The sequence below is a fragment of the Leuciscus leuciscus genome (assembly GCF_965113295.1).
Source record: "Leuciscus leuciscus genome assembly, chromosome: 19".
NCBI classification, from domain to species: domain Eukaryota; kingdom Metazoa; phylum Chordata; class Actinopteri; order Cypriniformes; family Leuciscidae; genus Leuciscus; species Leuciscus leuciscus.
The window spans coordinates 14758030-14785047 of NC_138743.1; the positions used below are offsets into that span (position 1 = coordinate 14758030).

The 27018-nt window shown below is 40.7% G+C and overlaps 1 protein-coding gene across 2 annotated transcripts in view; it reads left to right on the plus strand.

The window, feature by feature from the left end:
• The first annotated feature begins 2426 nt into the window (after positions 1-2426).
• Positions 2427-27018, plus strand: part of rps6kc1 (ribosomal protein S6 kinase polypeptide 1) — a 130227-nt gene continuing 105635 nt past the window's right edge. Inside the window, exons 1-9 of one of the 2 annotated variants that reach the window (XM_082148462.1) lie at positions 2427-2604; positions 3282-3317; positions 3671-3791; positions 4017-4132; positions 12888-12981; positions 14947-15006; positions 22472-22822; positions 24596-24717; positions 26219-26311. In XM_082148462.1, coding sequence (XP_082004588.1) covers positions 2503-2604; positions 3282-3317; positions 3671-3791; positions 4017-4132; positions 12888-12981; positions 14947-15006; positions 22472-22822; positions 24596-24717; positions 26219-26311 — 1095 coding nt within the window. In that variant the 5' untranslated portion in view covers positions 2427-2502. The remainder of the gene's footprint in view (positions 2605-3281; positions 3318-3670; positions 3792-4016; positions 4133-12887; positions 12982-14946; positions 15007-22471; positions 22823-24595; positions 24718-26218; positions 26312-27018) is intronic. The other variant, XM_082148463.1, reaches the window with a different exon arrangement.

Here is a 27018-nt window from a genome sequence, read left to right on the forward strand (position 1 = left end):
AAATAATGTGCTAACTAGTTTTGATTTGGTATTGACTTTGAAGTGCTACGTATTGCAATACAATATTGTCACTCTCTAATAGCAACGCTCTCCCACATATTAAGCTATTGTAACTGTGCTCATTCCCGTAGTTGGTATAAGTGGCAGTGGGTGGAATAGAAAAGAAATGTACAGTTTTCTACCATCTTGCTTACAACTTTTCTTTAGTCATTCGGCAGTCTTGCAGCTTGAACCACTGCAGGAAATCCACCCTTACAGGCAGAGGATTTAAATAGGTTTTATTTACAATTTGATGCACCTGAATTTGGTCCTGTGATAGAGTCTATGAAATCTAAAATGAGTTATGGTAGTGCTTATAACTTTTTTGATGAATTGTCTGTAATTACAGTTTTTAAGGTTTGTAATATGAGAAAAAGCCCTGGTCAAGATAACATTGGAGGGCGTTTAATAAAGGTCTGTGCAGAGCAATTGGCCGCAGTGTTTTGTAATATCTTTCAAAGATCATTTGCCCTCCATTGAGTTCCTAAACTTTGGAAGAAAGCCACTGTGGTGCCTGTGCTGAAAACTACAAATGTTGTAACATTAAATGTCCTTAGGCCAATAGCATTAACATCCCTTATAATGAAATGCTTTGAGAAACTAAAAGAGGAATTGTTATCTAAAACTAAGAATCTGTTAGACCCTCTTCAGTTTGCTTATAGAATAAAGCGAGGTGTCGAAGATGCAACAGCAACTCTACTAAATATGGTATTGCAGCACTTGGAGGGTAGTAAAACACACGTTAAGCTCTTATTTATTGATTTCTCATCTGCTTTTAATTGCCTACAACCCCATATTTTAGCAGATAATTTAATTACTCATTTTGGTCTTGATCTTAACTTAGTGGGTTGGGTCTTAGATTTTTTAACTGAAAGAATCAGAGTAAGAGTAAATGTCTTTCAGCCCCCCTGATAACATCTACACAGGCTCTCCTCAGAGCTGTGTTTTGTCTCCCTTATTGTATATTTCATCTGACGTGTACGCAGACTGGTGCATAGATATATACACTAGATGTCGCCTTAAAGACATTCGTTCCAATGAACTGCCGTAGACAAGGCGACATCTAGTGTGTATATATCTATGCACCAGTCTGCGTACACGTCAGATCAGATCACTTGGACATGGCTGTGTATAAGTGGTAAAAACGATATAAATACTGTTCGTTTTCTCACACAAACCGCTCGTTTCGTGTCTTAGGCCATCAATGTGTACTTACGATGGGGAATTGTTTAATTTGGACGACGGGGAATTGTTTTAATTTGGACTCTGTGCATGCTCTTTGAGACAGTGACCATAGACCTGCATTATATGACTGACAGACAAGAACGGTTTGACCTAAAAATATCAAAATTTAAACTACTGCGGAAAAAAAGACACCTACATCTTGGATGTCCTTGAGGTAAGCTAAAACATACCAAAAATTAATTTCAAAGTGAACTATCCCTTTAATAAAGCTTGACCTTGACCTAATTTTCTTTTTTGAGTGAACTAACCATTTAAGGTGTAGGCTACCTTTAGCCTCACTGTATCTTATTATATTCCTTTTTTTAAATTTTATTTTATTTATCGATGAATAACCAAAGTTTAACGGGTTTGAAGTGACATGAGGGTGAGTAGCCATAGACAGTATATAAACTGGACACAGCGACCCCATTGGATTCAACGGAAAAAAATGAAGTCAATTAGAACAACTAACTTCCTGATGGTCGAGCGTACTGCGCAGACTCAAACTGAGCTTGACGACGTTGATGTGACGTGAGCAACCCGTCTGTCTTCTAGTAGCTGGGCCGAGAGAAATCTGAATCATTCCCTTCCGAAACTTGCAGAGACGGAGAGTGTGAGTAGGAGGTGTCCATGAGCTAGGAGCAGGAGTAACTTTTGCTAAGTATTCTGATTAATTACTTTGTCATTTTGCCTCCACGTCCCCCCGATTGCGCGCGAGCTTCTCCTCCTGTCCATACGGTAATCTCTCTACTGTGCGACAGAGAGTCGCGTGGTTATGACGCAATCGTTAGCCTATTTTTACAAAAACTGCATCTACGGGGCCATAACGTAAGATACAAGGTAATGGAGCCTTTTATACATTTTCGTGTTTCTTTAGAAATAAATAATGGACAAATGGAGTCTTTAAACGCCTTAGATGTAAAGTTATTTGCTGTCAAAGTGACGCCAAAATGAATGGGAGTCAATGGGATGCTAACAGCAGGTGAGGTGATGGTCCGCTAGCCAATGGCGGCGCCCGGGGAAACTTCAAAATAATATAAAACCCTGCCCCCCTGTGAGTAGCCTACATGACAGAATTTTTATTTTGAAGTGAACTGTCCCTTTAAATGTGACGCTTTCCGGAAAGTTGCTACGCACGTAGCGTCATCAGCACGGCCTGATTAATATTCATGAGCTCAGCTCAGCTGTAGCTGTCTATTGTACGGGTAATTGTTCTGCTATGGCGATGCTTGTCTCAGGATGATCTCCGCGCGGAACAAAGACGAAATTGTGCGATTCTACACGGTCACCGACCCTACAACACACAAGAAAGGCTACACGGTGTATAAAGTCACGGCCCGGGTAAGACTTGACGGATTTTACCAGGGTGTAGTGCCCATGTGCTAACGCTAATGTTTATCAGGAATACCAACACAAACTAGGAAAACATTAGTCAGTGGATGATTTTATTGGTCATGTCACATCTGTAATGCCATGTATGTATGTATGTATGTATGTATGTATGTATGTATGTATGTTATGTTATGTTATGTTATGTTATGTTATGTAATGTTTGTATGTATGTATGTATGTATGTATGTATGTATGTATGTATGTATGTATGTATGTATGTGCTGTGTTTACTGATATCAAGTAACGTTAAATCTAATTAATCTTTAACAGTCACAGTCAGCTGTGTAATTTCATAATCATAAACCTGTGATTTGTTTTTCTTATTTATATTCCTCAAACTTAGACACATGTCAACAGAAGCATCGGATCAGATGTGACTGAACAAAAATAGACAAAAATATGTAATGTCAATACAGTAAATAAATATGTTATTTAATATAAAACAAATGAATGGTTTTTAGATGATGCAGCTTGTTTCAGTTTTTGCATTCTCTTCTTTCTTCTTACACACAAACACACACATATGCACAATAAAGAGCTGACTAAAGCTGCATTATTGTTCATAATATAGTTCAAAGATATTTGCTGCTCTCTATTGATGACTATATTATTCTGTTTCTTTCCAGATTATCTCACGGAAAAACCCAGAGGACATTCAGGAGGTGAGAATCCTTAACAAAGCCAATCAAAATGACCTTATTTACTCATATTAATACATGTCACCGGTCTCATTGTGAATGATTCATCAGTGCACATTATTCCTCTGGGGGAAAAATCCTCAGAATGTTTATAGTAATGAATGCAGGTTAATGTAATTAAAATAGTTTGCTATTTAAAATAACAATAGATTTAAAAATCTTGTTTCACTCATAAAATTGCCACATTGCCGAAGAAGACTTTTGTTACAAACTAGAAACAATGTTTTGGAAACTGTGCAAAGCACAGCATGTTCATTGAGCACTGGACTGAGTTACTAACGCACGCTGCCTTTATTTGTCTGACTTGTTCTCAATAGATCACAGTGTGGAAAAGGTATAGTGATTTCAAAAAGCTTCATCAAGACCTTTGGCAGATCCACCGAAACCTCTTTGGGCAGTCAGAGCTCTTCCCCCCCTTCGCCAAAGCTATAGTCTTTGGTAAGTGTGTGTGTGTGTCAGCATACATGGAAATTCCTTAAATTTGTTAAATAAAAATAAATAAATAAATAAATAAATAAAATGTTCATTCTAAAATGTAAAAAAAATAGTAATAATAGAGATTAAGTAGTTGTCCAAACTTTTGACTTGTTGTGAAGGTTTGAAATCACAGAATATCCTGAAAGGCTTTGCATTACAGCATATCTTGTGCTTTTGTGTTTTAAGGTCGTTTTGATGATTCTGTGATTGAAAAGAGAAGACAGTGCTCAGAGGATTTGCTGCAGTTCAGTGCTAATATTCCTGCTCTGTATGGCAGCCAATATATACAGGATTTCTTTAAGGTATGTATATTAACTAATATACTATCAAAGCTGTCAGGTTGAGGATATTTACATTTATTCATCTATCAATTACAGTCATGTGCATTTTAACTGTGGGCCTGCAGTTTTATGAATTTCATTAAGAAACGCTTTCATAAGTTATAGGACACCCTCTGGACATCGCGCATAACTTGCCTTATTTCACGGTCAACTACAGTGCATTCAGAAAGTATTTAGACCCCTTTAATTTTTTTTTTTTATGTTGCAGCCTTATGCAAAAAACTCTTATAATAATAATAATTCTTTTTTTAATTAAAACTGAATAGAGGTTTCCGCCTGGTCACTCTGCTATAAAGCCCAGATCGGTGTTGCAGTGGCCTTCTGCATTTCCACACATGATCTCTGGAGCTCAAACAGACTGACCATCTTGTTCTTACCAAGGCTCTTCTCCTCAGATTGTTCGGCCAACTCTAAGAAGAGGCCAACCTACTCAAAGAAAACATATTTACTTATAAAAATGAAGGATCAATATATTAAATGATTTAACGGTATTTTTTAAAATATACGGAATAATAATATAATATAATATAATACAATATATTGAATAATACATAAGCAATTGCCGCTTTTCATATATTGAAAAATATGTAACAATATATTTACTAATATATCATAATGTATGTAATTTTATATTCAGTAATAAACTTCATAATATACAGATGAATATGTGATCAGATATGATACTGCTTGTGTATTAATATAGTAATATTAATATATTGCAGATATATTTACTGTATAAACACATATATAGAGAAATGTATAATCTAATATATTTCTTATATTTTATAATTATTTACATTAGAAATGTTTCATATTTTCAAGCTAGTTAACAAAAGCACAAGCATACCTGCATGTACTAAAGTATTTAGCCAAGAGACTATCATTGTGTTGAAGAGACAGCCATTACTATTAAAACACAGTAATTATAGCCTTCAAGGTCGTCAACCGAACCACAGGCTCTACTCTTCAGCACAATGGTAGTCATACTCAGTCATACCAGAAAACCTTTTAAATTCCTAAATAATAGAACATTAAACACTAACAGATCTCCCAATATTAATATTGAGCAAAACAAATGAAATAACACTTAATTTTAACATTTGCTCTCCTTTAACAGTCAGAAGCAAAGCATGCTAGAAACTAGAAATCTGTTGTAACTCATTCTGTGAATGTGTGCGTATATATGTGTGAAATTACATTTATATGGGAACATGTATGTGCAATATATGCACACAATAAATGATAAAACTTTGTGAATATTACATGTAATGCTATTTTTGTTTTCATTTTTAAATATTTTATATGTAGTAATATATAGCCATACATGGTCAATGCATATTGTAGTACATAGAAAAATATAAGCACTAGTTTCCATATATGGAAATGTATTATATAATACATCACATTATATTTTGCAGTATATTCCCATATATTTTTGTTCCCTAAGGACAGGTTGTTCCAAACTTATTCCATTTAAGTATTATGGAGGCCACTGTGCTCTTGAGAACTTTCGTTTTTTTAGTCTTCACCAGATCTGTGCTTTGATACAATCCTGTCTCTGACAGGTTTCTTTGACATCATTGCATGGTTTTTGCTCTGATTTGCATTTTCAACTATTAGACTTTTGAAAGGTGGATGCCTTTCCAAATCATGTCCAATCAGTTGATTTAGCCGAAGTTGAGCTCCAGTCCAAGTGTAGAAACATCTCAGTGATGACCCAGAATAATGGCATGCATTTTAATTGAATGAATTTGCACATGCCTCCTATAGGGTATGAAATGTAGTTTGATGTTAATTTACTAAATTTATGTAATGTGGTCAGTCTAATGTGCCAATTACACACACAAATGTTGGTGTCAAAGGATTTCAGAGAAACAGCCTAATATTCGGTGCCATCAAATCCATTGATGCGTTAAACGATAATGGTTTGGTATATGTACACGAAATCCATACATTTTTGCAAGCATGCTCAGAAGATGATCTGAATATTTTAAAAAATGGACCAACCATCTAGGAGTTGTCTGACAGCAAGTTCATCCGAATCTGGCATAATTGGCATAATTTTTCTTATGATTCAATGAATATATTAAAACCAGTCAAATTAATCAAGCTATTAGCATAAAAAACATTGTGCTGGAACTTTTTGAATACCTTTAAACTATTGGGCCAAAGATACTGGTTTTCATAAATGCACTTAAATGGAGAAAAAGCATTGGGACACACCTGGGCCTGTTTTCATTTTATTTGATGGCTATCCGATGGTGAAAAGACCAGGTGTAAATGCCCACTGAAATGCTTCTGGTTGTGAAACTGCCGAGATTTTAATTCCAGAAGAAATGGGATAACCTTTCACAGGAGAGAATGCTGAATGCATCTGCTGAAGTCTATTTTATATATAGATAGATATTCATATATGCGTATGCGTCTAACTACGGTTGCAGACGCTCAGTCAACTTGCTCTCGAATGTTCACGGACCGCTCCAAAATGGCCGACGGCTTGCGTATGGTTTCAACAACCAGATGTATTTACACTTTTCCAGTTTAATTTGGAATGCGTCTTAACCACCTCCTAAAGTGGTTTGAGCGATCGGATTTAAATCAGTCTCGAAAGCATCTCAGAGGGCATTTCCACCTGTTTTTTTTCCCACCATCAAATAGATATCGAATCAGAAGGCACATGAAGTGATAAGGTGTAAACAGGCCCTGTGGGGAAAAAAAGGTTGTTCTAAAGAGCTCAGTGAATTCGAATTCACCGTGGTACTGTGATAGGATGCTACCTTTTCAATAAGTCAGTTTGTGAAATTTCATCCGTGCTAGATATTCCACGAATAACTGTAAGTGATATTATTGGAAAGTGGAAGCGTTTAGGAACAGCAGCAACTTCTGAGGCAGAAGACCATGTAAAGTCACGGTCACGGAGCGGTTCTCTGAGTACTGAGGCGCATCGGTCGTAAAAGTCAGCAACTCTCTGCTGATTCCACAGCTGAAGAGATCCGAACTTCCTTGGCATTAATATCAGCAAAAAAAAACTAAAACAAAAAACTGGCTGATTGAACTCTGATTGAACTTGAAAGCCCTGACCTCAACCCCATCCAAAACCTTTGGGATCAACTAGAACGGAGATTGGTGAAAATCAAATGTACCGTCTATAAGAGTTAGAAAAAGAACCACAGCCTGAATATTTTGGAAGTGAAGTCTGGAAGGTGAATGTGGAGTTTAAAATTTTTAATGTTTTAAGTTGAAATATTCACAACCAACCAACCACAGTGAATTTCAGTGAATGCGGGTTTGAATATGTGCGCAGGCGTGTTGTCCTTCCCTTCAAACCAACCCTCAACAAACTACTTGTCTGGCCTTAAAATTTATAATACAGAATTTTTATCGCTTCCGCATAGCCACGTGAACCGGAATTATCCCGACAACGCTTTATCTGTAGAGAGGTAAAGGGAGAGGCAGGAGCCCTTCACAGGAGAGAGACTAGTTGACACTTCATGACTGCGTTGTCGTCGCGTCCAGGCACAGGTCCTTCATCAGATCTGGATACGGCCTGGATCCGGCGGAGTGCGGTAAACCTCGGGATAAACAGAGAGCCTAACATTAGCGTAGATGCCATTCTTTTTATGATGTAACGAGAACATTAGGATTTATGGGAAGTGTTCTCGGTTCCGGCTGACCTAATCTATGCAGCCTAATGAAAGGCTGGTGCCAGTATGTCTGATCGACCCCTCGATTAAACAAAAGGCCCTCCTGAGAATTAACACTTGAACTATCTCCTGCATATGTAACAGGAACTTCCGAGACGCAGCACACAGCGCAGCTCACACTTCACACACACTATCTCCCCCTCACCCCCCCTCCTCCTCACCTAAAATACACTGAAAACCTATGCAATGTTAAAGTATGTACAAGAAGTAACTATGCGTGTTTGATATCATTTAAAGTGTCTCAGTGCGCCTGGTAAAATGGTCTCATTCTCCCAACCATAATGAAAAGCTAAAAGAAGTTATAAAATATGAGAAAAGTGATGTCTCTAAAAGGTGTTCCATCCCCCAGATCCTCCATTCAGACTATACCTCCTGTATGTAAAACAAGAACCCATTCAAGTAAAAATTCTGATCTCACAGTGTTCCTCAATTAGGGAACCAAAATCTAATTATAATGACAGACGCCACAATTTGGTAAGAATATTGAATTATCTGTGTATATAAGGAAACAGAAAAAAAGGAGCAGAAAAGTTAGGGGAGTCTGTAGGTTGACTTCCCACACAACTGCTGTGTGTAATTGTTGTTGCCAGGTAATAATTTCTACAAATTCCTCTATTTCTGAATTGTTGTTATGATATGCTTAACTGATGATTTTATTCTTATGAATTGGATTTTGAATTATTGCTTCATTACCTGGTTAATAAATTGTAAACGTTTGATTTTATTCTGACTGACTCTGAGATTTGTTTTTCCAAAGTAGATTATCGGATTCGTATATTTCCACAAGTTTGTGTCAGAGATTAGTGACGACTAAAAGTAAAAGTAAAAAAAAGACTAGAAAAGTAAAGTTGATCGACTAACGTCTTTTAATAGTGGTCAAGACCTCTACTAAAGTAAAACGATTGAATTAAGTTCCTGAGGAGGCATTCAAGGGGGCTATTTAAGTATCTTCGATTGTGTACGTGCGAATACGGCAAATCCCAGATATTTAGCCAATTACCTCTGTTTTGATGACTGGGACTGGTGAAATTGTGCCGTGAGGCCTTGCGAGAAAAAGGTACCTCAGAGCGATATAGTTTCCTGATCTAAGCGGGTAAAATATAATCAGAGTTTAAAAGAATAATCAAATATTCGTTCACGTTTGATGCACAGACATCATTAAAATCTTTTTCATTTATGGAGTCAGATGAAATAACGAGTTAAGACGTGAGAAAATATATTGCATTTAATCTTGTTGTGTTGCGAAAAGGAAAGACAAGTAATACGCAGAGAAACCTTCCCGTATTATTGGAAACCCCCATTGGACCAATAGACGAGCTTACACTAACATTGAATTATAGAAGTCTATAATGTGTTGGGTATGCTAGGTCAAAGAGATGTGTTTTTAGTCTAGCTTTGAACTGACAGAACGTGTCTGCTTCCAGGACAATGTTAGGAAGACTGTTCCAAAGTTTTGGTGCTAAATAGGAAATGGATCTTCCACCAGAAGTCGATTTTGATATTCTAGGTATTATCAACTGGCCGGAATTTTGAGATCGCAATAGACGTGAAGGACTATAATGCGTTAAGAGCTCACTCAAGTACTGGGGAGCTAAACCATTTAGTGCTTTGTAAGTAATCAGCAATATTTTAAAATGTATATGATGTTTAATAGGGAGCCAATGCAGTGTTGACAGAACGGGGCTAATATGGTCATCATACTTCCTGGTTCTGGTAAGAACTCGAGCTGCTGCATTTTGGACCAGCTGTAATTTGTTTATTAAGCGTGCAGGGCAACCACCCAGTAGAGCATTACAATAATCTAGCCTTGACGTCATGAACGCATGAACTAATTGTTCCACATTTTTCAATGAGAGCATATGATGTAATTTAGATATATTTTTAAGATGGAAAAATGCGGTTTTACAGATACTAAACACGTGACTTTCAAATGAAAGATTGGTATCAAAGAGCACACCCAGGTTCCTAACCGACGACGAAGACTTGACAGAGCAGCCATCAAGTGTTAAACAGTATTCTAGGTTATTACGTGAGGAAGTTTTTTTTGTCCAATAATTAGAATCTCTGTTTTTTTTCAGAATTAAGTAGTAGGAAATTACTAGTCATCTAATTTTTTTTTATATCAGCTATGCATTCTGTTAATTTCGTGAATTGGTAAGTTTCGTCAGGGCGTGAAGAAATATAGAGCTGAGTATCATCAGCATAACAGTGAAAACTATTTCATGCTTCCTAATGATATCTCCCAAGGTAGCATGTACAGAGTGAACAGCAAGGGTCCTAGTACTGAGGCTTGTGGTACTCCATACTGAACTTGTGATCGATGAGACATCTCTTCATTTACTGCTATAAACTGATAACGGTCAGATAAGTATGATTTAAACCATGCTAATGCAATTCCACTAATGCCAACATAATTTTCGAGTCTATTTAAAAGAATGTTGTGGTCAATAGTATCAAATGCAGCACTGAGATCAAGTAACATTAATAGAGAGATACAACCACGATCGGATGATAAGAGCAAATCATTTGTAACTCTGAGAGCAGTCTCAGTACTATGGTACGGTCTAAATCCTGACTGAAAATCCTCGCAGATATCATTTATTTCTAAAAAGGAACATAGTTGTGAGGATACCGCCTTTTCTAGTATAACAGTGATTATGATAGTAATAGATTATAATAATATATAATAATTATATTTATTAATAATAATAATAATTATTATTATAATTTTATATAGTAATTGATTATAATAGTTATTGTATTAATGATACAAATTATGAAAGTGCTAGACAAAAAAACAATCTTGAAAAGGTTAAATTTTAATAATTTTGTATTTTACACTGATGTACAGTATGCCTGATGTACAAAATTATCCATAATCTTGCTCCCCTCCTCTTAAGGGATGCCTGGCCCTTAACGGAAGTGCTGGTAGGACTAGAGCATCTGCTAGGGGAGATTTGGTACCGCAGTATAGAAAAACAACCGTTGGTCAACTTTTTCGGTTAGAGTAGTAGGGTTATGGAATTCCTTACCCATAAACATCCGAAGCATTGATAGCTTCACAATTTTTAAAACCAAACTTAAGTACTGGGTACTATCAGAACAAATCTGCAACCACTAATGACTGTTGTAAATTATTTGTTTTTATATACTGATTTTGTAAATCTTACATTCCTGGACTTTTGTATTTTGATTTTGTGTGGTGTATATGTAATATTGTATGTTATTTTATTTGTTTACCTGCCCAGGGTCAGCAGATGTAAATTAGCTGTTAGCTAACTCTGGTGGAATTACTCTTAATTGTGCATTGTCCCTGTAAAAATAAACAATAAAGTAAAGTAGTATCTTTGACAGAAAAGGTAGATTCAATATTGGCCTGTAATTGACTAATTCTGTAAGATCAAGTTGCGTTTTTTTAACAAGCGGTTTAATCATAGCCAGCTTAAAAGTTTTTGGTATGTATCCTAATGACAAAGATGAATTAATGATATTAAGAAGAGGATCTATGACCTCTGGAAGCATCTCTTTCAGTAGCTTAGTCGGTATAGGGTCTAACATACATGTTGTCGATTTAGATGATTTAACGAGTTTAGAAAATTCTTCCTCTCTTATAGCAATGAATGAATCGAATTTTTCCTCAGGGAGACTACAATGCACTGCCTGATGCAATACTGTAGTAGACGGTTGCATAGTTATAATTTTCTCGCTGATATTATCAATCTTATAAGTGAAGTAGTTCATGAAGTCATTACTACTGTGCTGCTTGGAAACTTCTGGGCTTGAAGCTTTATTTTTCGTTAGTTTAGCCACTGTTTCAAATAAATACCTAGGGTTTTGTTTATTTTCTTCTAACAGGGTTGAAAAATAAGCAGATATAGCAGCTTTTAAAGCCTCTCTGTATGCAATCGAGCTCTCTTTCCATGAAATGCGAAATACCTCTAGTTTTGTTTTCTTCCAGTTGCGCTCCATTATTCTGGCTGCTCTCTTAAAGGCCTGAGTGTGCTCGTTGTACCATTGGACTATTTTCTTTAATCTTCTTTAAGGGCAACGGAGCAACTGTCTAAAGTGCTGGAAAAGAGAGAGTGAAAAGTTTCTGTCGCTATATCGAGTTCTTCTAAGCTATCTGGGACGCTGAGATGATGAAACTGATCAGGAAGATTATTAATAAAGCAATCTTTAGTGGCAGAAGTGATAGGTCTAACATATTTGTAACACGGAGTCGGCTTTGCAGCCTTGGCTAAATGAAGTTTACACGAGACTAGATAATGATCTGAGATGTCTTCGCTCTGCTGCAGAATTTCAACGGCATCAACATTGATTCTGTGATAATATTAGATCTAGAGTATGATTACAACAATGAGTAGGTCCTGACACATGTTGTCTAATTCCAATAGTTAATAATGTCTTTAAATGCCAATCCCAATGCATCTTTTTGGTTATCTACATGTATATTAAAATCACCAACAATTAGGACTTTATCTGCAGCCATTACTAACTCTGATAGAAAATCAGCAAATTCTTTGATAAAGTCTGAATGGTTCCCTGGTGGCCTGTATACAGTAGCCAGCACAAATCTCAAACGTGATTTATCATTCACACTATATATTGTTACATTAAGCACCAACACTTAAAAATAATTATATTTGAAACTAGACTTCTTAGTAATTTTGAAAATATTACTATAAATTACAGCAACACCTCCCCCTTTGCCTTTCAGATGAGGTTCATGTTTATAACCGTAATCTTGTGGGGTGGACTCATTTAAAGTAATGTAATCGTTTGGTTTTAGCCAGGTTGAATCAAACTCAGGTATCCAGGTAATCCAGGGTGAGATCAACCAGCTAATCAAACCAAGAGTGAGAACTTTGTGAAGGAAGACCTGTATAGGCATATAGAGTATGTATAGAGTAACCATTGTTTCCTTTCATGCTTTTCTTATTTATCATTTCCTCCCCTTTTTGCAGTAATTAAACATGGTGATCTCAAATGTTTTGTGTCTTTGTGTGTTTTAGGGTGGTGAGGTGCAAGACACCTCTGAGCTCATCGGCCCAGCCGAGCCCTTCTCTGATTTCCTAGCTGACAGTCTCTTAGATAGCAGCTCTGAAGGTAAGTTCTTCATCAAACTTGCTTTTTTAAATTAGACACACATAAACTATTTCCCACACTCAATAAAGTTAGCATGAATGAAAAGTATCAACAACAAAAAAATACCCTAAATGTATTTTAACAGTATAAAACACCTGCAAAAAACTGTTATGTGAGAAGCCACAGTTTTAAAAAATTCCGTGTTTGAAATGAACTTTTTCACTAACCATCTAAAATTAAGTTACCTGCCGTTGAGAACTTCTACTAGCCAAAATAAAAAATATCAGAAATAAACCAGATTATCAAAATTACTGCTTATATTCATTGGAAAATCTGATTCTGAATCATTGAATGGCTTTCAGTTTTACAACAGTAAGTCATTGTTTGCGGATACCATTCAAATAAAATGCAAGTAAAAAAAAAAAAATCTCTCCTTTATTGAAAAAAGCTCACTCCAGTGAAAAAGTTGTGAAAAAGACAGTGAAAAACAGTCAGTGTGTTACGAACCGCTCTGAGACACGAGGGTAGAGGATCCAAATGCAGCTTTTATTAAAGGGGTTATCCAGAATCGTAATCCAACAAGCAGAGGGTCAAGCACAGGAAGACAGTCCAAACAAATAAATAAACAAACAAACAAACAGAAAGAAACAGGCAGGGGTCAGAGTAGGGCTGTCAACGAATATTCTAAATTCGAATATATATTCGAATAGTTTAAAAAAAACGAATTTCGAATGTGAAAATGAATATTCGAATAATGTGGAAAAACGGTTGAGGCGCGGCTGTCTGCTTTGCGAGTGGGGACAGGTCACAGGAAGAAGGCGTTAACGTTAAACAGAAACATTACTAAAGTGTATGCTACTGTACTGACTGAATAGATATTGCATGAATAAGGTAGGTTAGATACAGCAGTTTCATGCACTGCAGGCTTCCACTGGTTTGATTATTTACCGTTTCATGTCAAGGAAAAGTTCTATGTTTAACACAGCACAGCTCGCTCGGAGCGTTCAATGTCGGATTCGCGTCTACCGCGTCCAGTTGGACTCTTGAACATTTTGAATCCATTCGCGCGTCAAAAGCAAAAGTTTGAAGCGAAATTGAAATCACTCGCGCCAGACGCTCCATTCGCGTTTGGTGTGAACGCAGCTGTCGCAGTTGGAGCGTGAGGGCGAGAGAGAGAGAGAGTGCCTGCGAGTGCGAGTGAGCGAGCGAGAGAGAGTGAGGTCTGCGGTCTTGGCCATTAGGTGATTTACTTGTTTTTGTGTAGGTAATACGTTGTCAAATATGTTTAAACTTAAATGAACTACCTATACAAGTAGTTTATGTCTCTTTGTATAAATTGTTCCTGTTATTGACGTAATGCGCGTCATTGACAAAATGCGCAACCAGATGTTCGAATAGTTCGAATATTCGTTTGTTTTTTAGAGGGAATATTCGAACGTCATTTTTGAGCAATTTTGACAGCCCTAGGTCAGAGGCACAAGAGTAATCCACGGGACAGGCAAGAAAACCAGGAAAACACTCAGAAGTGCAGTACAACAACATACAAAACTTTGCAGTGAGTGAAGGGGTGAACCAGGCTTATATGGGGTGAACTAAACAAGAAGATGAGATGCAGGTGAATGTGATGAGTGCTGATGAGTCCAGGCAGAGAATGATGGGAGATGTAGTCTGTGAGTGAACGTGAGAGTCTGGTGTGGAGTGCCCTCTGGTGGCTCTCAAGGGCACTCCAGCTGGTGACCGTTACACAGTGGATGAAATGCAAATGGTAAGAGAAAGTGTTTGCATTTGGCGGGTGTTAATTTCAAACACTGATGATTGCACGAATGCAGTCAATGTATCCGTTCAGTTAGTTGTTTAGTTTAGTATCTGGATATTTTTGTTATCTTGCTATTTCATGACTCTACACGGATTAATTTATTGATTGAATTGATGCTTTTCTCTGATGTTCTTTTTTTCTTCTTCTTTTCCGATGTTGTTTTTCTGTAGTTCCCAAACATATCAGTTTTGTGGATGATTTACTAGTGGCCAACCCATCTAAACATGAGTGTAAGTGAAAAGATTCTGAATGTGTAAATAGTCACAAAGCCAAAACTTCAGTAGTCTGTACCAATACCAGTAAAAATGTAATGGTTCTCTGTAAAAACGTACTCGGTTACTGACGTAACCTCGGTTCTCTCTAGAAGAGGGAACGAGTACTGCGTAAGATATCTTACGCTAGGGGAAAATCCTTTTTCCGCGAGATATTGAAGCCAAAAATTATCCTTAATTTTGTAATAATGCAAAACGCGTTGCGGCAGCATGCAGACATAGGCGAGGCAGCTCGCGCGCCTATTGGCTGCTCTGCGGCAACTGCAGCAGCCTATCGAGCGAGGCCTGGCGTGACGCCAGACCCAATCAAGGCACTTCGCGCCCGCTGCGTCACGTCCCGCCGAAATGGGCGTGGTCTAGGCCTATAAATACCGCTCGCAGGCAGCTATTATCTGGTTTTTCATCATCGAAGCAACCAGAGCGTGTGCATGCACGGCAAGATACGCAGTACTCGTTCCCTCTTCTAGAGAGAACCGAGGTTACGTTAGTAACCGAGTACGTTCTCTTACGAGAGGTCTCTCGTACTGCGTAAGATATCTTACGCTAGGGGACCCAATGCAAAACGCCGTGCGTGCTGAGATCTGACACCAAAGACCCAAGGGCGAAAGCCCGGGGTACATATAGTGCACAATCACTCAGGGAACTCACAGGGAGTCCGGGAAGAGGGAGGGGCGAAGCCGCACTCTTCCACATATGGCAGCGTTGCTTAGACTGAACTGATGGGGGAATGTGGGTCTTACACAGTTTGCCCAGGCACATCTCGTGCTGCTACTTTTCACTGTCAAACATTGAGCTGTGCTCAGTAGACGCAGCATTCTGAGCTGATAGCATCAGGTCAGATAATACTGGTAAACTTAGACCGACAGCAGCCTGGCCTGCAGGGCGGGAACCTCTAGGTTATAGAACCTTATAAATGTAGACGGGGAGGCCCAGCCTGCCGCCATACAAATATCTTGCAAGGCAATCCCACTTGACCAGGCCCACGAAGAGGCCATGCCTCTCGTGGAGTGCGCTCTGACACCCAACGGGCACTGCATGCCCTTGGAGGCGTATACCAGCGCTATAGCATCAACTATCCATCTGGATAGGCTCTGTTTCGACGCGGCTAGTCCCTTAGAACGTCCGCTAAATGAAACCAAGAGCTGCTCCGTCTGTCTGAAAACAGACGAGCGAGACACATAAGCTCGTAATGCCCTGACTGGGCAAAGGAGGCTCGCGTCTCTTTCCTCATCAGGGACCGGTAGGGCTGACAGGGAGATAACCTGCGCCCTAAACGGTGTGTTGAGGGATTTTGGAACATAACCGTGCTTAGGTTTGAGTATAACTTTGAGTCATTAGGCCCAAACTCCATGCACGCCGCGCTCACAGAGAGCGCGTGTAGATCCCCTATGCGCTTCACTGAAGCGAGAGCCAGCAGAAACACAGTCTTGAAAGACAGGTGTTTCAAATCAATTGACTGTAAAGGCTCAAATGGCGCACCTTTCATGGCTTCCAGAACCGTAGAAAGGTCCCATACGGGGACTGAGGTAGGTCTGGGAGGATTCAGTCTCTTAGCCCTCTAAGGAAGCGGATGACTAAATCGTTCCTTCCTATTGACTGACCAAGCGTTGTTCCCGAGAACGCTGCTATAGCCGCCACATAAACTTTGAGCGTGGAGGGGGCCCTGCCCTTATCCAACAGCTCTTGTAGGAAGGAAAGCACCTCCGTCACACCCCAGTCTGTGGGTGACACACCACGGGCTGTGCACCAGCCCGAAAACACTGACCATTTCGAGGAGTAGAGCCGTCTCGTAGACGGAGCTCTAGCCTGCGTGATCGTGTTTAATACTCCTTTAGGGAGTCCAACATGTACCCGTTGATGGCCCAGACATGAAGGGACCATAATTCCGGGTGAGGATGCCAGATCGAGCCGTGGGCCTGTGAGAGGAGGTCTCTCCTCACTGGTACTGGCCACGGGGCAGTACTTGCTAACTGCATCACGACTGGGAACCAAGGTTGGTTTTCCCAGAACGGTGCCACCAGCAATACTGAGCATCCTTCTTCCCTGATCCGCTCTATCACCTGAGGCAGGAGAGAGACGGGGGGGAAAGCATAGAGCGGGCGGCGGGGCCACACATGGGCCAGCGCGTCCCTGCTCTTGGAGAAAAATTCCGGACAGTGAGCGTTTTCTTGAGACGCGAACAGGTCTACTTCCGCTCTGCCGAATTTCTTCCACTGCAGTTGGACTGTCTGTGGGTGTAGAGACCATTCGCCTGCCGGAACATTGTTCCTGGACAGTCTGTCTGGTCCTATATTCAGGAGCCCTGGCACGTGCGCTGCTCTGAGCGAGCGCAGGTTGCACTGAGCCCATACCAGGAGGCGTTCTGCCAGCCTGTACAGGTTCCGTTGTCCGAACGGACCAGGACGTGGCGTCCTTTTATTTGGGGACAAAAACGCGTCAGCGCGTTGTCTACTGCCAGCATTTCGAGGCAGTTTATGTGCAGGAGCTTTTCCCGTTCCGACCACTGGCCGAAGAACGGTCTGCCCTCGAGCAGCGCTCCCCATCCCGAGGTGGACGCGTCCGTGGACACCACTTTCACCCTCGAGGAAGTCCCCAGGCTTACACCTGATTGGTACCAGTCGTTCGCTCTCCAAGGTTTCAGAGCTGTGACGCACTTCTGATTGACCCTGAGGCGAAGCGAACCGGATGCACACGCTCTGCGTGGGACTCGCGCTTTCAGCCAAAACTGCAGCGGGCGCATGCGGAGCAGGCCCAGCTGGAGCACTGATGATGCTGAGGCCATGAGACCTAGCATCTTCTGAAATTTCTTGAGCGGGACAGACGCGCCGCAGCGAAACGAGTTCGCTGTGCGTTGAATGTCTACCGTGCGCTGCGGTGATAGTCGCGCTATCATGGACAGCGAGTCCAATTCTGTGCCCAGGAAAGATATCTTCTGACTGGGTGACAGAGAGCTCTTCGCCCAATTGACACTGAGACCCAAATTCTCGAGGTGATCGAGTAAAACGGTCGTGTGTTCTATGAGCACTGAGCGAGATTGCGCTAGAATCAGCCAATCGTCCAAATAGTTCAGTACTCGCATGCCTCTCATTCTGACGGGTGCGAGTGCCGCATCCATGCACTTCGTAAATGTACGGGGTGCCAGGGACAAACCGAACGGCAGGACTGTGTACTGATATGCCTGGCCCTCGAAGGCGAATCTCAAATATCGCCTGTGACGTGACGCTATCTGTATTTGAAAATACGCGTCTTTCAGATCTATTGACACAAACCAATCTCCTTGGCGAATCTGCACAAGGATTTGTCTGGTCGTGAGCATCCTGAACTGTCGCTTCACAAGCACTCTGTTCAGTTGCCTTAGATCTAGTATGGGTCTGAGACCCCCGTCTTTTTTCGGTACCAGGAAGTATCTGCTGTATAGCCCTCCTTCGCTCTGAACTTGAGAGAGAGGCTCTATGGCCCCTTTGCTCAATAGTTTCGCCACTTCGGCTCGAAGTAAATGTGCTACTTCTGTTTTTACCGTGGTCTCGACGCGCGCCGCTTAGCGGCGAGGGCGTCGGCGAAACTGTAGCGAATAGCCTCTTTTTATAATGTTCAGCACCCACTTTGAAACCCCGGGCAGCTTTGCCCATGCGTCTGCATGGATAGCTAGGGGTTGAATACGAAGCGCGCTCCGCTCGCTCAGCGATGGAGAAGCTTCGGCGTGCTGCAACACAAGCGTCGCGCTCGTGACATTTGAGGCATGGGGCGCGCTGATAACAGCGGGCAGATTGCCCGCGCTCGGTGGTCAACCGCGAGGGGGAGGGCTGGGCGGTTCCCGTGGGAACTGTCATGTCTATGTGTGGATGTGGGCGCGGGACAGCGGGCACATTTATCACACCGAAAGCATCGTTCGCTTGCGTGAAGCGAGTGCACGTTAGTTTCGTTTTTACAGAAACCGTGAGACATGCATAACGTGGTGTTAGTGGGCACTGGGTAGTGGGCACATTCACCATTTTTGAAGCGCAACCGATCTGAGTCGGTTTTATGTGCGCGAGCCCTGTGTGACAGGCTGTGCTTGTGTGTAGAGATGGGCACTGGGCAGTGGGCATTCTTACTACACATGAGACACCATCGGCCGTGGCCGGGACACCAGAAAATACACTCTTTTGGGGATTTATCTGGGTAGCCGTGAAAACGGCATTTGTGTGCAGGCAAGCGGGTGACAAAACCGGCTTGTTGGCTGCAGAAAACACTGGAACAGTCACATTTTCTGGAACTGGACGAGCGAATAGCTTTGGTGTGAGTCCGGCCACAGCGGGACTTGAACACCGTCGTTTTCCTAGACGTGCTAGGACGACTTTGGGGCCTCGGGCTTCACCGTAATCCTAGGTCGCGGGCCACGCACGGCGGGGCGGCGACCGGATGAGCGGGAGCGCGGTCTCGCGCTTCGGGCCTGGCGGCGCTGCGAAGTGGAGGCAGTGGACGGTGGCTGTGGCTGTGAGCTCTGAGCAGACGGTTTCGCACGGCCTGCTGCAGAGCTGGAGCGCTTCGGGAGGAAGTGCTTCATAGCCTGTGACGCTTTCTGCACCTCTGCGAATCTCTCCGCAAAATCCTTGACGGAGGATCCAAAGAGGCCTGTGGCGGAAATCGGGGCGTCGAGGAACGCGGTGCGCTCGGACTCGGCCATTTCCGAGAGCGTCAGCCAAAGATGTCTCTCGGTCACAGTGAGAGAGGCCATATTCCGTCCAATGGCCTGCGCTGCAGACTTAGTAGCACGGAGAGCGAGGTCCGTGGCACTTCTTAAGTCCGGCACGCAGATCGCGTCAGGTCCTTCCTCATCCAGCTTACGGAGGAGATCGGCCTGGAAGATCTGAAGCGTAGCCATGGTGTGCAGCGCTGACGCAGCTTGCCCGGCGGCGGAGAAAGCGCGGCGGAGCAGGCTTGACGTCGTGCGGCAAGCTTTAGAGGGTAGGGCCAAATTAGCGCGCCGTCCAGCGGAGGGCGGACATAAGTGGGCCGCTATCGCCTCTTCGACCGGCGGCAGCAAAAGGTATCCTTTGTTCTTGGCATCGTCAACTGCGGAGAATGCCAAAGAAACAGCAGGACGCACTCTAGCTGAATAGGGGGCGTTCCAGGACTTAGCGACTTCTTCGTGTAACTCAGGAAGAAAAGGCGCTGGTCTGGACGCAGGCGAAGCGCGCTCCCCAGGCAGGAAAAATCCATCCAGCCGGTTGTGAGCGGGCTGCTCGGGCGAAGACCACTCGAGGCCGAGTACTCGCATGAGCTCCGTCTCGATGGACGCTCTCTTGCCTGACGATGTGCGGGCAGGGGGCGTGGGATCCTCAGAGCCCGCCCAATCCTCACTGCCTGACGCCAGGATAGAGCAGGAATCATCCTCTCCCAGCAGGGCTTCCTCGTCAGCGATGTCGACGGAAGCGGCAGCAGACGACGGCTGCTCGATAGGCTGCTGCAGTTGCTGCAGAGCAGCCAATAGGCGCGCGAGCTGCCTCGCCTATGTCTGCATGCTGCCGCAACGCGTTTTCCCCTAGCGTAAGATATCTTACGCAGTACGAGAGACCTCTCGTAAGAGAACTATTTTACTTAACTATGTGAAAAAAATAATAAATAAAGAAATTGAATTAGCTAATTTAGCTAATTATTAATGCTTAAAATATAAGTAATGTAGTCTATTAATCTAAGTTTGTTACATCAGATTTGTTTTGCTATTGTCTTTGCTATCATCAGTCAGTTTACATTTAAATGCGAGTAAAAATTGCCATTGAAAGTACTTTTTTTATGAATTGATCTGCATGTTGGTGAGAATGTGAGATGGCTTAGTGCGATCATCAAATTGCAACGGTTCTGATGTAATTATGTAAATATATATATAATCTTGTTTCAGAGTACTGTAACAGTCTGTGTTTTCAGTTTCGATTCACATTAAATGCTACTCTACAAGTGTTTGAGTCACTTATAATTTGCATTTGTGAACGCAACATTTGTCATGAGAATTTTTAGTAAAATCTGTTGTTGTCAACAAAGGGAAGTGATGAGGTCTCCTTGTGGTTTTCCACCAAAATAAAAGCTGTAAAAATTATTTAATGTTTGAAAACAAAGAAATTACCTTAAATGTTAGTATTGTAATTTCTATTGTTTTGTAAAATGAAATAAAACTAAAATAATAAAGATAATAATAGTCAGAATGACATGGGCAGCATAAAAAATAAAACTATTATTTAAATTGTAAATGGATTATATACAGAAAGTAAGAAAAGAACATCACTGCAGCTGTTGGACTCAATGAGTTCTGTACTTTTGCAACAACTCCTGTTGGTTATTATGCAGGGATTCGCAAACGTGCTGAACTCAATGAACAATGACAAAACTACAGTCTTGAGTGATATTGAGTGGACTCTGACCAACTGTAACACTTCTGATTCTTACAGGCATTAGTGGTATAACGGCACACAGAAATTATGGTTCGATACATATCTTGGATTTGAATCTCATGACTGGCAACACCAGCAGCGCAAACAATCGCGTCTCTCAGATAATGTTACACAATAAAATTAAATATGACACATGGTAGGGTATCTTGTAAGTCTAAATAAACAGTTTTAGATATTAATGTTTTTTGTTAAGTTCAACTAAATTAGTTTAATTTTCTTCTCAAAACTGGCATCTGTCCATTGACAATGATGCTGGCGGAAATTAATTTACGCTACTAATCAGGGCCGGATGTGACGACACGCTGACTGTCATAAAGGCCTATTGTGAGTCACGGTCATAGTGCCAACAACTGGCAGCATGAAGCATGACACACACAACAGGCTTTGAAATATTCTCTTCAATTTACCCAAATTGCTTCAGATGCTGTTAGAATAATTTCAAGACATGGCTCATGTAAAATTGCAAAGGGATATTTGATCTTTTAAATAGTGTTGCCATGGTAATAAATCAAACTTCAAAATGCTTTTCTTTGCATGTTCTGGTGTTTTAAAGTTCTTAGCATGCTTGAAATTTCATGAAATTTGTCATCCAAACATATCAGAGTTGGTGGCTGTTAGGAGGCATAGGCAAAAGCTAAAACAAGGACGTGCAGTTGGGCTCTGTAGCGCCCCCTTTTGACTAAACAGTTTTAACCACAGTCACCAGACTCTCCACCAGTACAGTTATTGTTTTCGTCAAGCCAAATTAATGACAAGAAAGGGACCCAAGAAGAGTCTCATTGTGCATTGTCAGAATTAGATCAAATTGATGTTGTAAATTTGGTCAAGGTGGCTGATCACATGGATGGGCCTACTGTGCATTGTTTTCTTAAAGCTATTTAGTAGTGGTGGCGCCTTAATGCTTGGCCCTTTTGTTGCTGTTTGCAGCTATATCATTTTTTTTTGCATCATATCCAGTCGTGTAGTTCGTACTGAATTTGTGTCTTTAATGGCAGGTGGCAGCGGTCACAGTGAGCTGAATTCTTTGGAGGTTGATGGAGACTTTCTGGCTGCTGTGGACGATGGAATGGCATCAGGCAGCATCAAGCACAAAGCAACACAAAGCAACTCTTCTCCAATCCCACAGCCAGTGACGTCCCCGAGCCGGGTGGGAGTAGAGTCCAGCCACACCAGTGGGACTTTGAGCTTTGCCTCCAGTCTCAGGAGCTCCACAGAGAAGGAGGACTACCTGGAAAAGGCCAGTGGGCTGATCGCTCTAGCTGTCCAGAAAGAGGTGGAGCAGGAATTTGCAGTGGCGTTTTCCTACTATCGTAGAGGTGTGGATCTTCTGCTGCAGGGTGTACAAGGTATGTCATTAAATGCATGTATTTACACATGCACAGCTGCAATTGTCTCCTATTGGTCGCATGTCAACATATATGCTTCTGATTGGCCATTGTGTTCACGCGCTCAACATGTATGTCTCTGATTGGCCATTGTGTTCTCGCGCTCAACATATATGCTTCTGATTGGCAATTGTTCACACGCTCAACATATATGCTTCTGATTGGCCATTGTGTTCACATGCTCAACATATAGCCTATGCTTTTGATTGGCCATTGTGTTCACATGCTCAACATATGTCTCTGATTGGCCATTGTGTTCACACACTCAACTTATATGCTTCTGATTGGCAATTGTTCACACGCTCAACATATATGTCTCTGATTGGCCGTTGTGTTCATGCGCTCAACATATGCTTCTGATTGGCCATTTCACGCGCTCAACATATATGCTTCTGATTGGCCATTGTGTTCACACGCTCAACATATATGCTTCTGATTGGCCATTGTGTTCACGCACTCAACATATATGCTTCTGATTGGCCATTGTGTTTTCGCGCTCAACATGCGTATATGCCTGTGATTGGCTACAATGATCAACGCTTCAAAAATATGTTGTCTTCACCGAGCGCTCACACAGATACACATGAGAGCGTTTGAAAGCAGCGTCTATCGGTGGATCCGTCTTTCGGTGGATTTATTAGGGATCCACTCATAGACGCCTACTTTCAAACTCTCCCATGTGTATCTGTCTAAGCGCTCGGTGAAGACAACATGTTTTTGAAGCGTTGATGAGCGTTCTCATGATTTCTCACAGCAAAAACTTTTTTGCACAAAAATATTTGCACTTGTTACTGTCAAGTTTTTGCACTTATTACTATCAACATAAGTTGTAATTTATGCAGTTTCTATAATCATCGGTAGTGGTTAAACACATCCATGTTTGAAAAACAGCTTTCACTCCAAGCAAATTAACTTTTGGTGCGGACCAAAAAACAAACATGTTTACTAGAGGTAGGAGGAAAAAATATTTTTCTCCGATGCATCCAAAGCTTTCAGAATCAGTTGTGAGCTAAATTATTTTTTTCATCATGACATTTGTTTGCGCTAGAGTCAATTCAAGTCACATTTATAGTGCTTTATACAATACAGATTGTTTCAAAGCAGCTTTACAGAGATAACAGGAAAATATGCATTTCGGCTGTTGTTCATATAGTCAGATCAATAATATTGCTGAACATTTAGTGTCCTGTTTTCTGCTTGCTGCCAAAAACAAACACACACAAAACTATCAAACTAGTATATAAACATTCATAAGGTTTCATGGTTAAAGCCTTTTTTACCTGTTAGAATTTCAAATACTCGCATGTGCTTTGTGTGTGTTCATTTTGATGAACGTGTGTGGCATGCAGCTGTCATAATAATCAAACAGCAACAGCATTAATGCTGAGAAAGAGAAAAAATCTCTCACTGCCATTGTCTGGAAAACTTTCAGATACTTAAAGCACTCACTGACTGAAAGCACTTTTTGTTGATTGCTTATGTTTCTTTGTTTCCCTTTATTAATTTATATTTGCTGTTAAGAAGCTATATTTAGTTGGTTAATAATTTTTTTAATCCAATTGTTTTTAAGTAATTCGTAATTATTCTCAAAAGTATTATTATATATAAAAGTATTAAAGTAATAAATAAATAAAAAATAAAGTAAAAAAAGAATATTCAGATATCCAGATTGTGAGGTGCCTGAAGATTCACACCCCTAGTGTTTATTGAGAGTGCATTTATTGCGTATTTCAGGAGAGGTGAGTCCCAGCAGACGGGAGGCTGTGAAGAGAAAGACGGCAGAATATCTGATGCGTGCCGAGCTCATTTCTGCACAGCTCAAGGACAGCATGGGCCAGAGCTCCACTCAAAGCAGGGTCAGTGTGTGTCTGACCTTTCACCTGAGACCTCACTAATACAATGCACATGCAATATTTGATCCTCTATAAAGTGAGGAACAAATCAGGATTAAAGCGAGTTCACTCAAAAATGAAAATTAGCCCATGATTTTCTTACCCTCAAGCCTTCTAGGTGTATATGACTTTCATACAAATACACTCGGAGTTATATAAAAAAATGTCCTGGCTAATCCAAGCTTTATAATTGCAGTAAATGGAGGATGAGATTTTAAAGCCCAAAATAGCAGATCCATCCATCATAAAAGTGCTCCATACGGCTCTGCGGGGGTTAATAAAGGTCTTCTGAAGCGAAGCCATCCATATTTAAATATCCATATTTAAAACTGTAGACTAAAATAACTAGCTTCCGTCAGACGGCCTACGCAAGTCGACTTGCACAAAAAGACTCACTTGACGATGTATGACGTAGGATGTAGGAGTAGCGTAAGCTTTGACGCCTCTCCTGGTTCAAACGAACAGGGCTGGGGTAACAAACTCAAGCTCCTCCAACATTTCTCTTTAAAGTTCTCGTTTTAGACTTATAATTCGTGACTGTTTTTTTTGTTGTTTTTTTTTTGCTATCCTCTGTGCTTCCGTGTTCATTACGTTGTGCGTCAGTTCAAGTGTTACTCTTTCACCGTAAATCGATGCATACGGCCGTCTGTCGGAAGTTAGTTATTTTAGTTAATAAAGTTTTAAATATGGATATTTTTCTTACACGAACGCATGGCTTCGCTTCAGAAGGCCTTTATTAACCCCCCGGAGCCGTGTGGAGCACTTTTATCATGGATGGATGCATTTTTATGGACTTCAGAAACGGCCATTCACTTTTAATATAACTCCAATTGTATTCATCTGAAAGAAGAATGTCATATTCACCTAGGATGACTTGAGGGTGAGTAAATCATGGGCTAATTTTAATTCTTGATTGAACTATCCCTTTAATGAAGGCATAAACTAGAGAATGTTTTATTTTATTTTATTTTTTTATATATTTTTGAAAGTAAATAGGTTGAAAATATGAACAGAAACTGGATAAACTTCATTTTGTACAATATATTTTGAAACCTGACAGGCTTAATTTTGTGAAATGTTTTGAAAAGCATGTATGATATACATGTACATCTAAAAACTAATGTAAAGTTAGAATTTCAGCATTTGGCTTCAGGTTTCAGTATTTTAAGTTCAGTGCATCTTAAGCAGAAACTGAAATAAATGTTCTTTTATATGGCGACAGAAAAGTGTGTCATGCACTGCTACTTCATTCAAGTTTAATCTGACTTGATTTTTACAATTTTAATTGATGTAAAAGTGAATAAGTAAACAATATTTACATGCACTTTGCATATGAATGTTTTATCTCATTCACAGGAACATTTAAAACATTGTGCACTCACATATTGGATTATTCTGTGCACATTTTTATGAATTACAACCTTTCCATATCCATCATGTGTCTCTTTGTTTGGTGTCTCTTCAGGCATTAGGCTCACAGTGCTGTGGCGTCTCGTGGTCTGAGCAGACTCACTTTGATGAGCTGAAGCATTACAGAGTGCTGGGCGTTATTGATAAGGTACACATCACAATCTTCACAAGCTCTTTTCTAAGATTGGCAGTTATGACCAAAAATCATCTCAGTATATGTCACAATTAACAGGGTGAATTTGAATCAGAAACAAACAAACTTTAATACAACTGCCTGTTGTGTTTGGTATTGTTTGAATTTTGACGATTCCGATTCTTTTCGATTCCGATTAGAGTTTTATCGATTTGAAAATTCTGTCATCATTTACTCCCTCATGTCGTTCCAAACCCATAAGACCTTTGTTCATCGTCGGAACACAAATTAACATATTTTTTATTAAATCTGAGAGCTTTCTTTCCTCGCACCGTTCTCACCTCTGTGACATTATAAATTAAGCATGTTTTCCAAAAGCCCTCAAAATCTTGGTGGGAAAAGTATATATAGAGCTGCAAGCAATGTGTTGTCTCTATAAAAACAATGCACAGTGAGCACAGGATTTTAGATATATCGAACAGTGTTGCCATTAAAAAAATAAAAATAAAAAAAGCATCAAAGGGAAACGAAAGAGGTTCATATCTTCTCCTATCAAATTAGATTAAATTGCAGTTGTATGTTTGGTGATGGGTGTTGATCACTTGGTTGTAGCTATTGTGGGTCACAGTCATAGCGCCACCAGCTGGCAGCAGGAAATGTGGCACTTATGATAAACTTTTAAGAAGTCCACTTTTATTTCCTTGAATCGCAGTGTTTTCCTA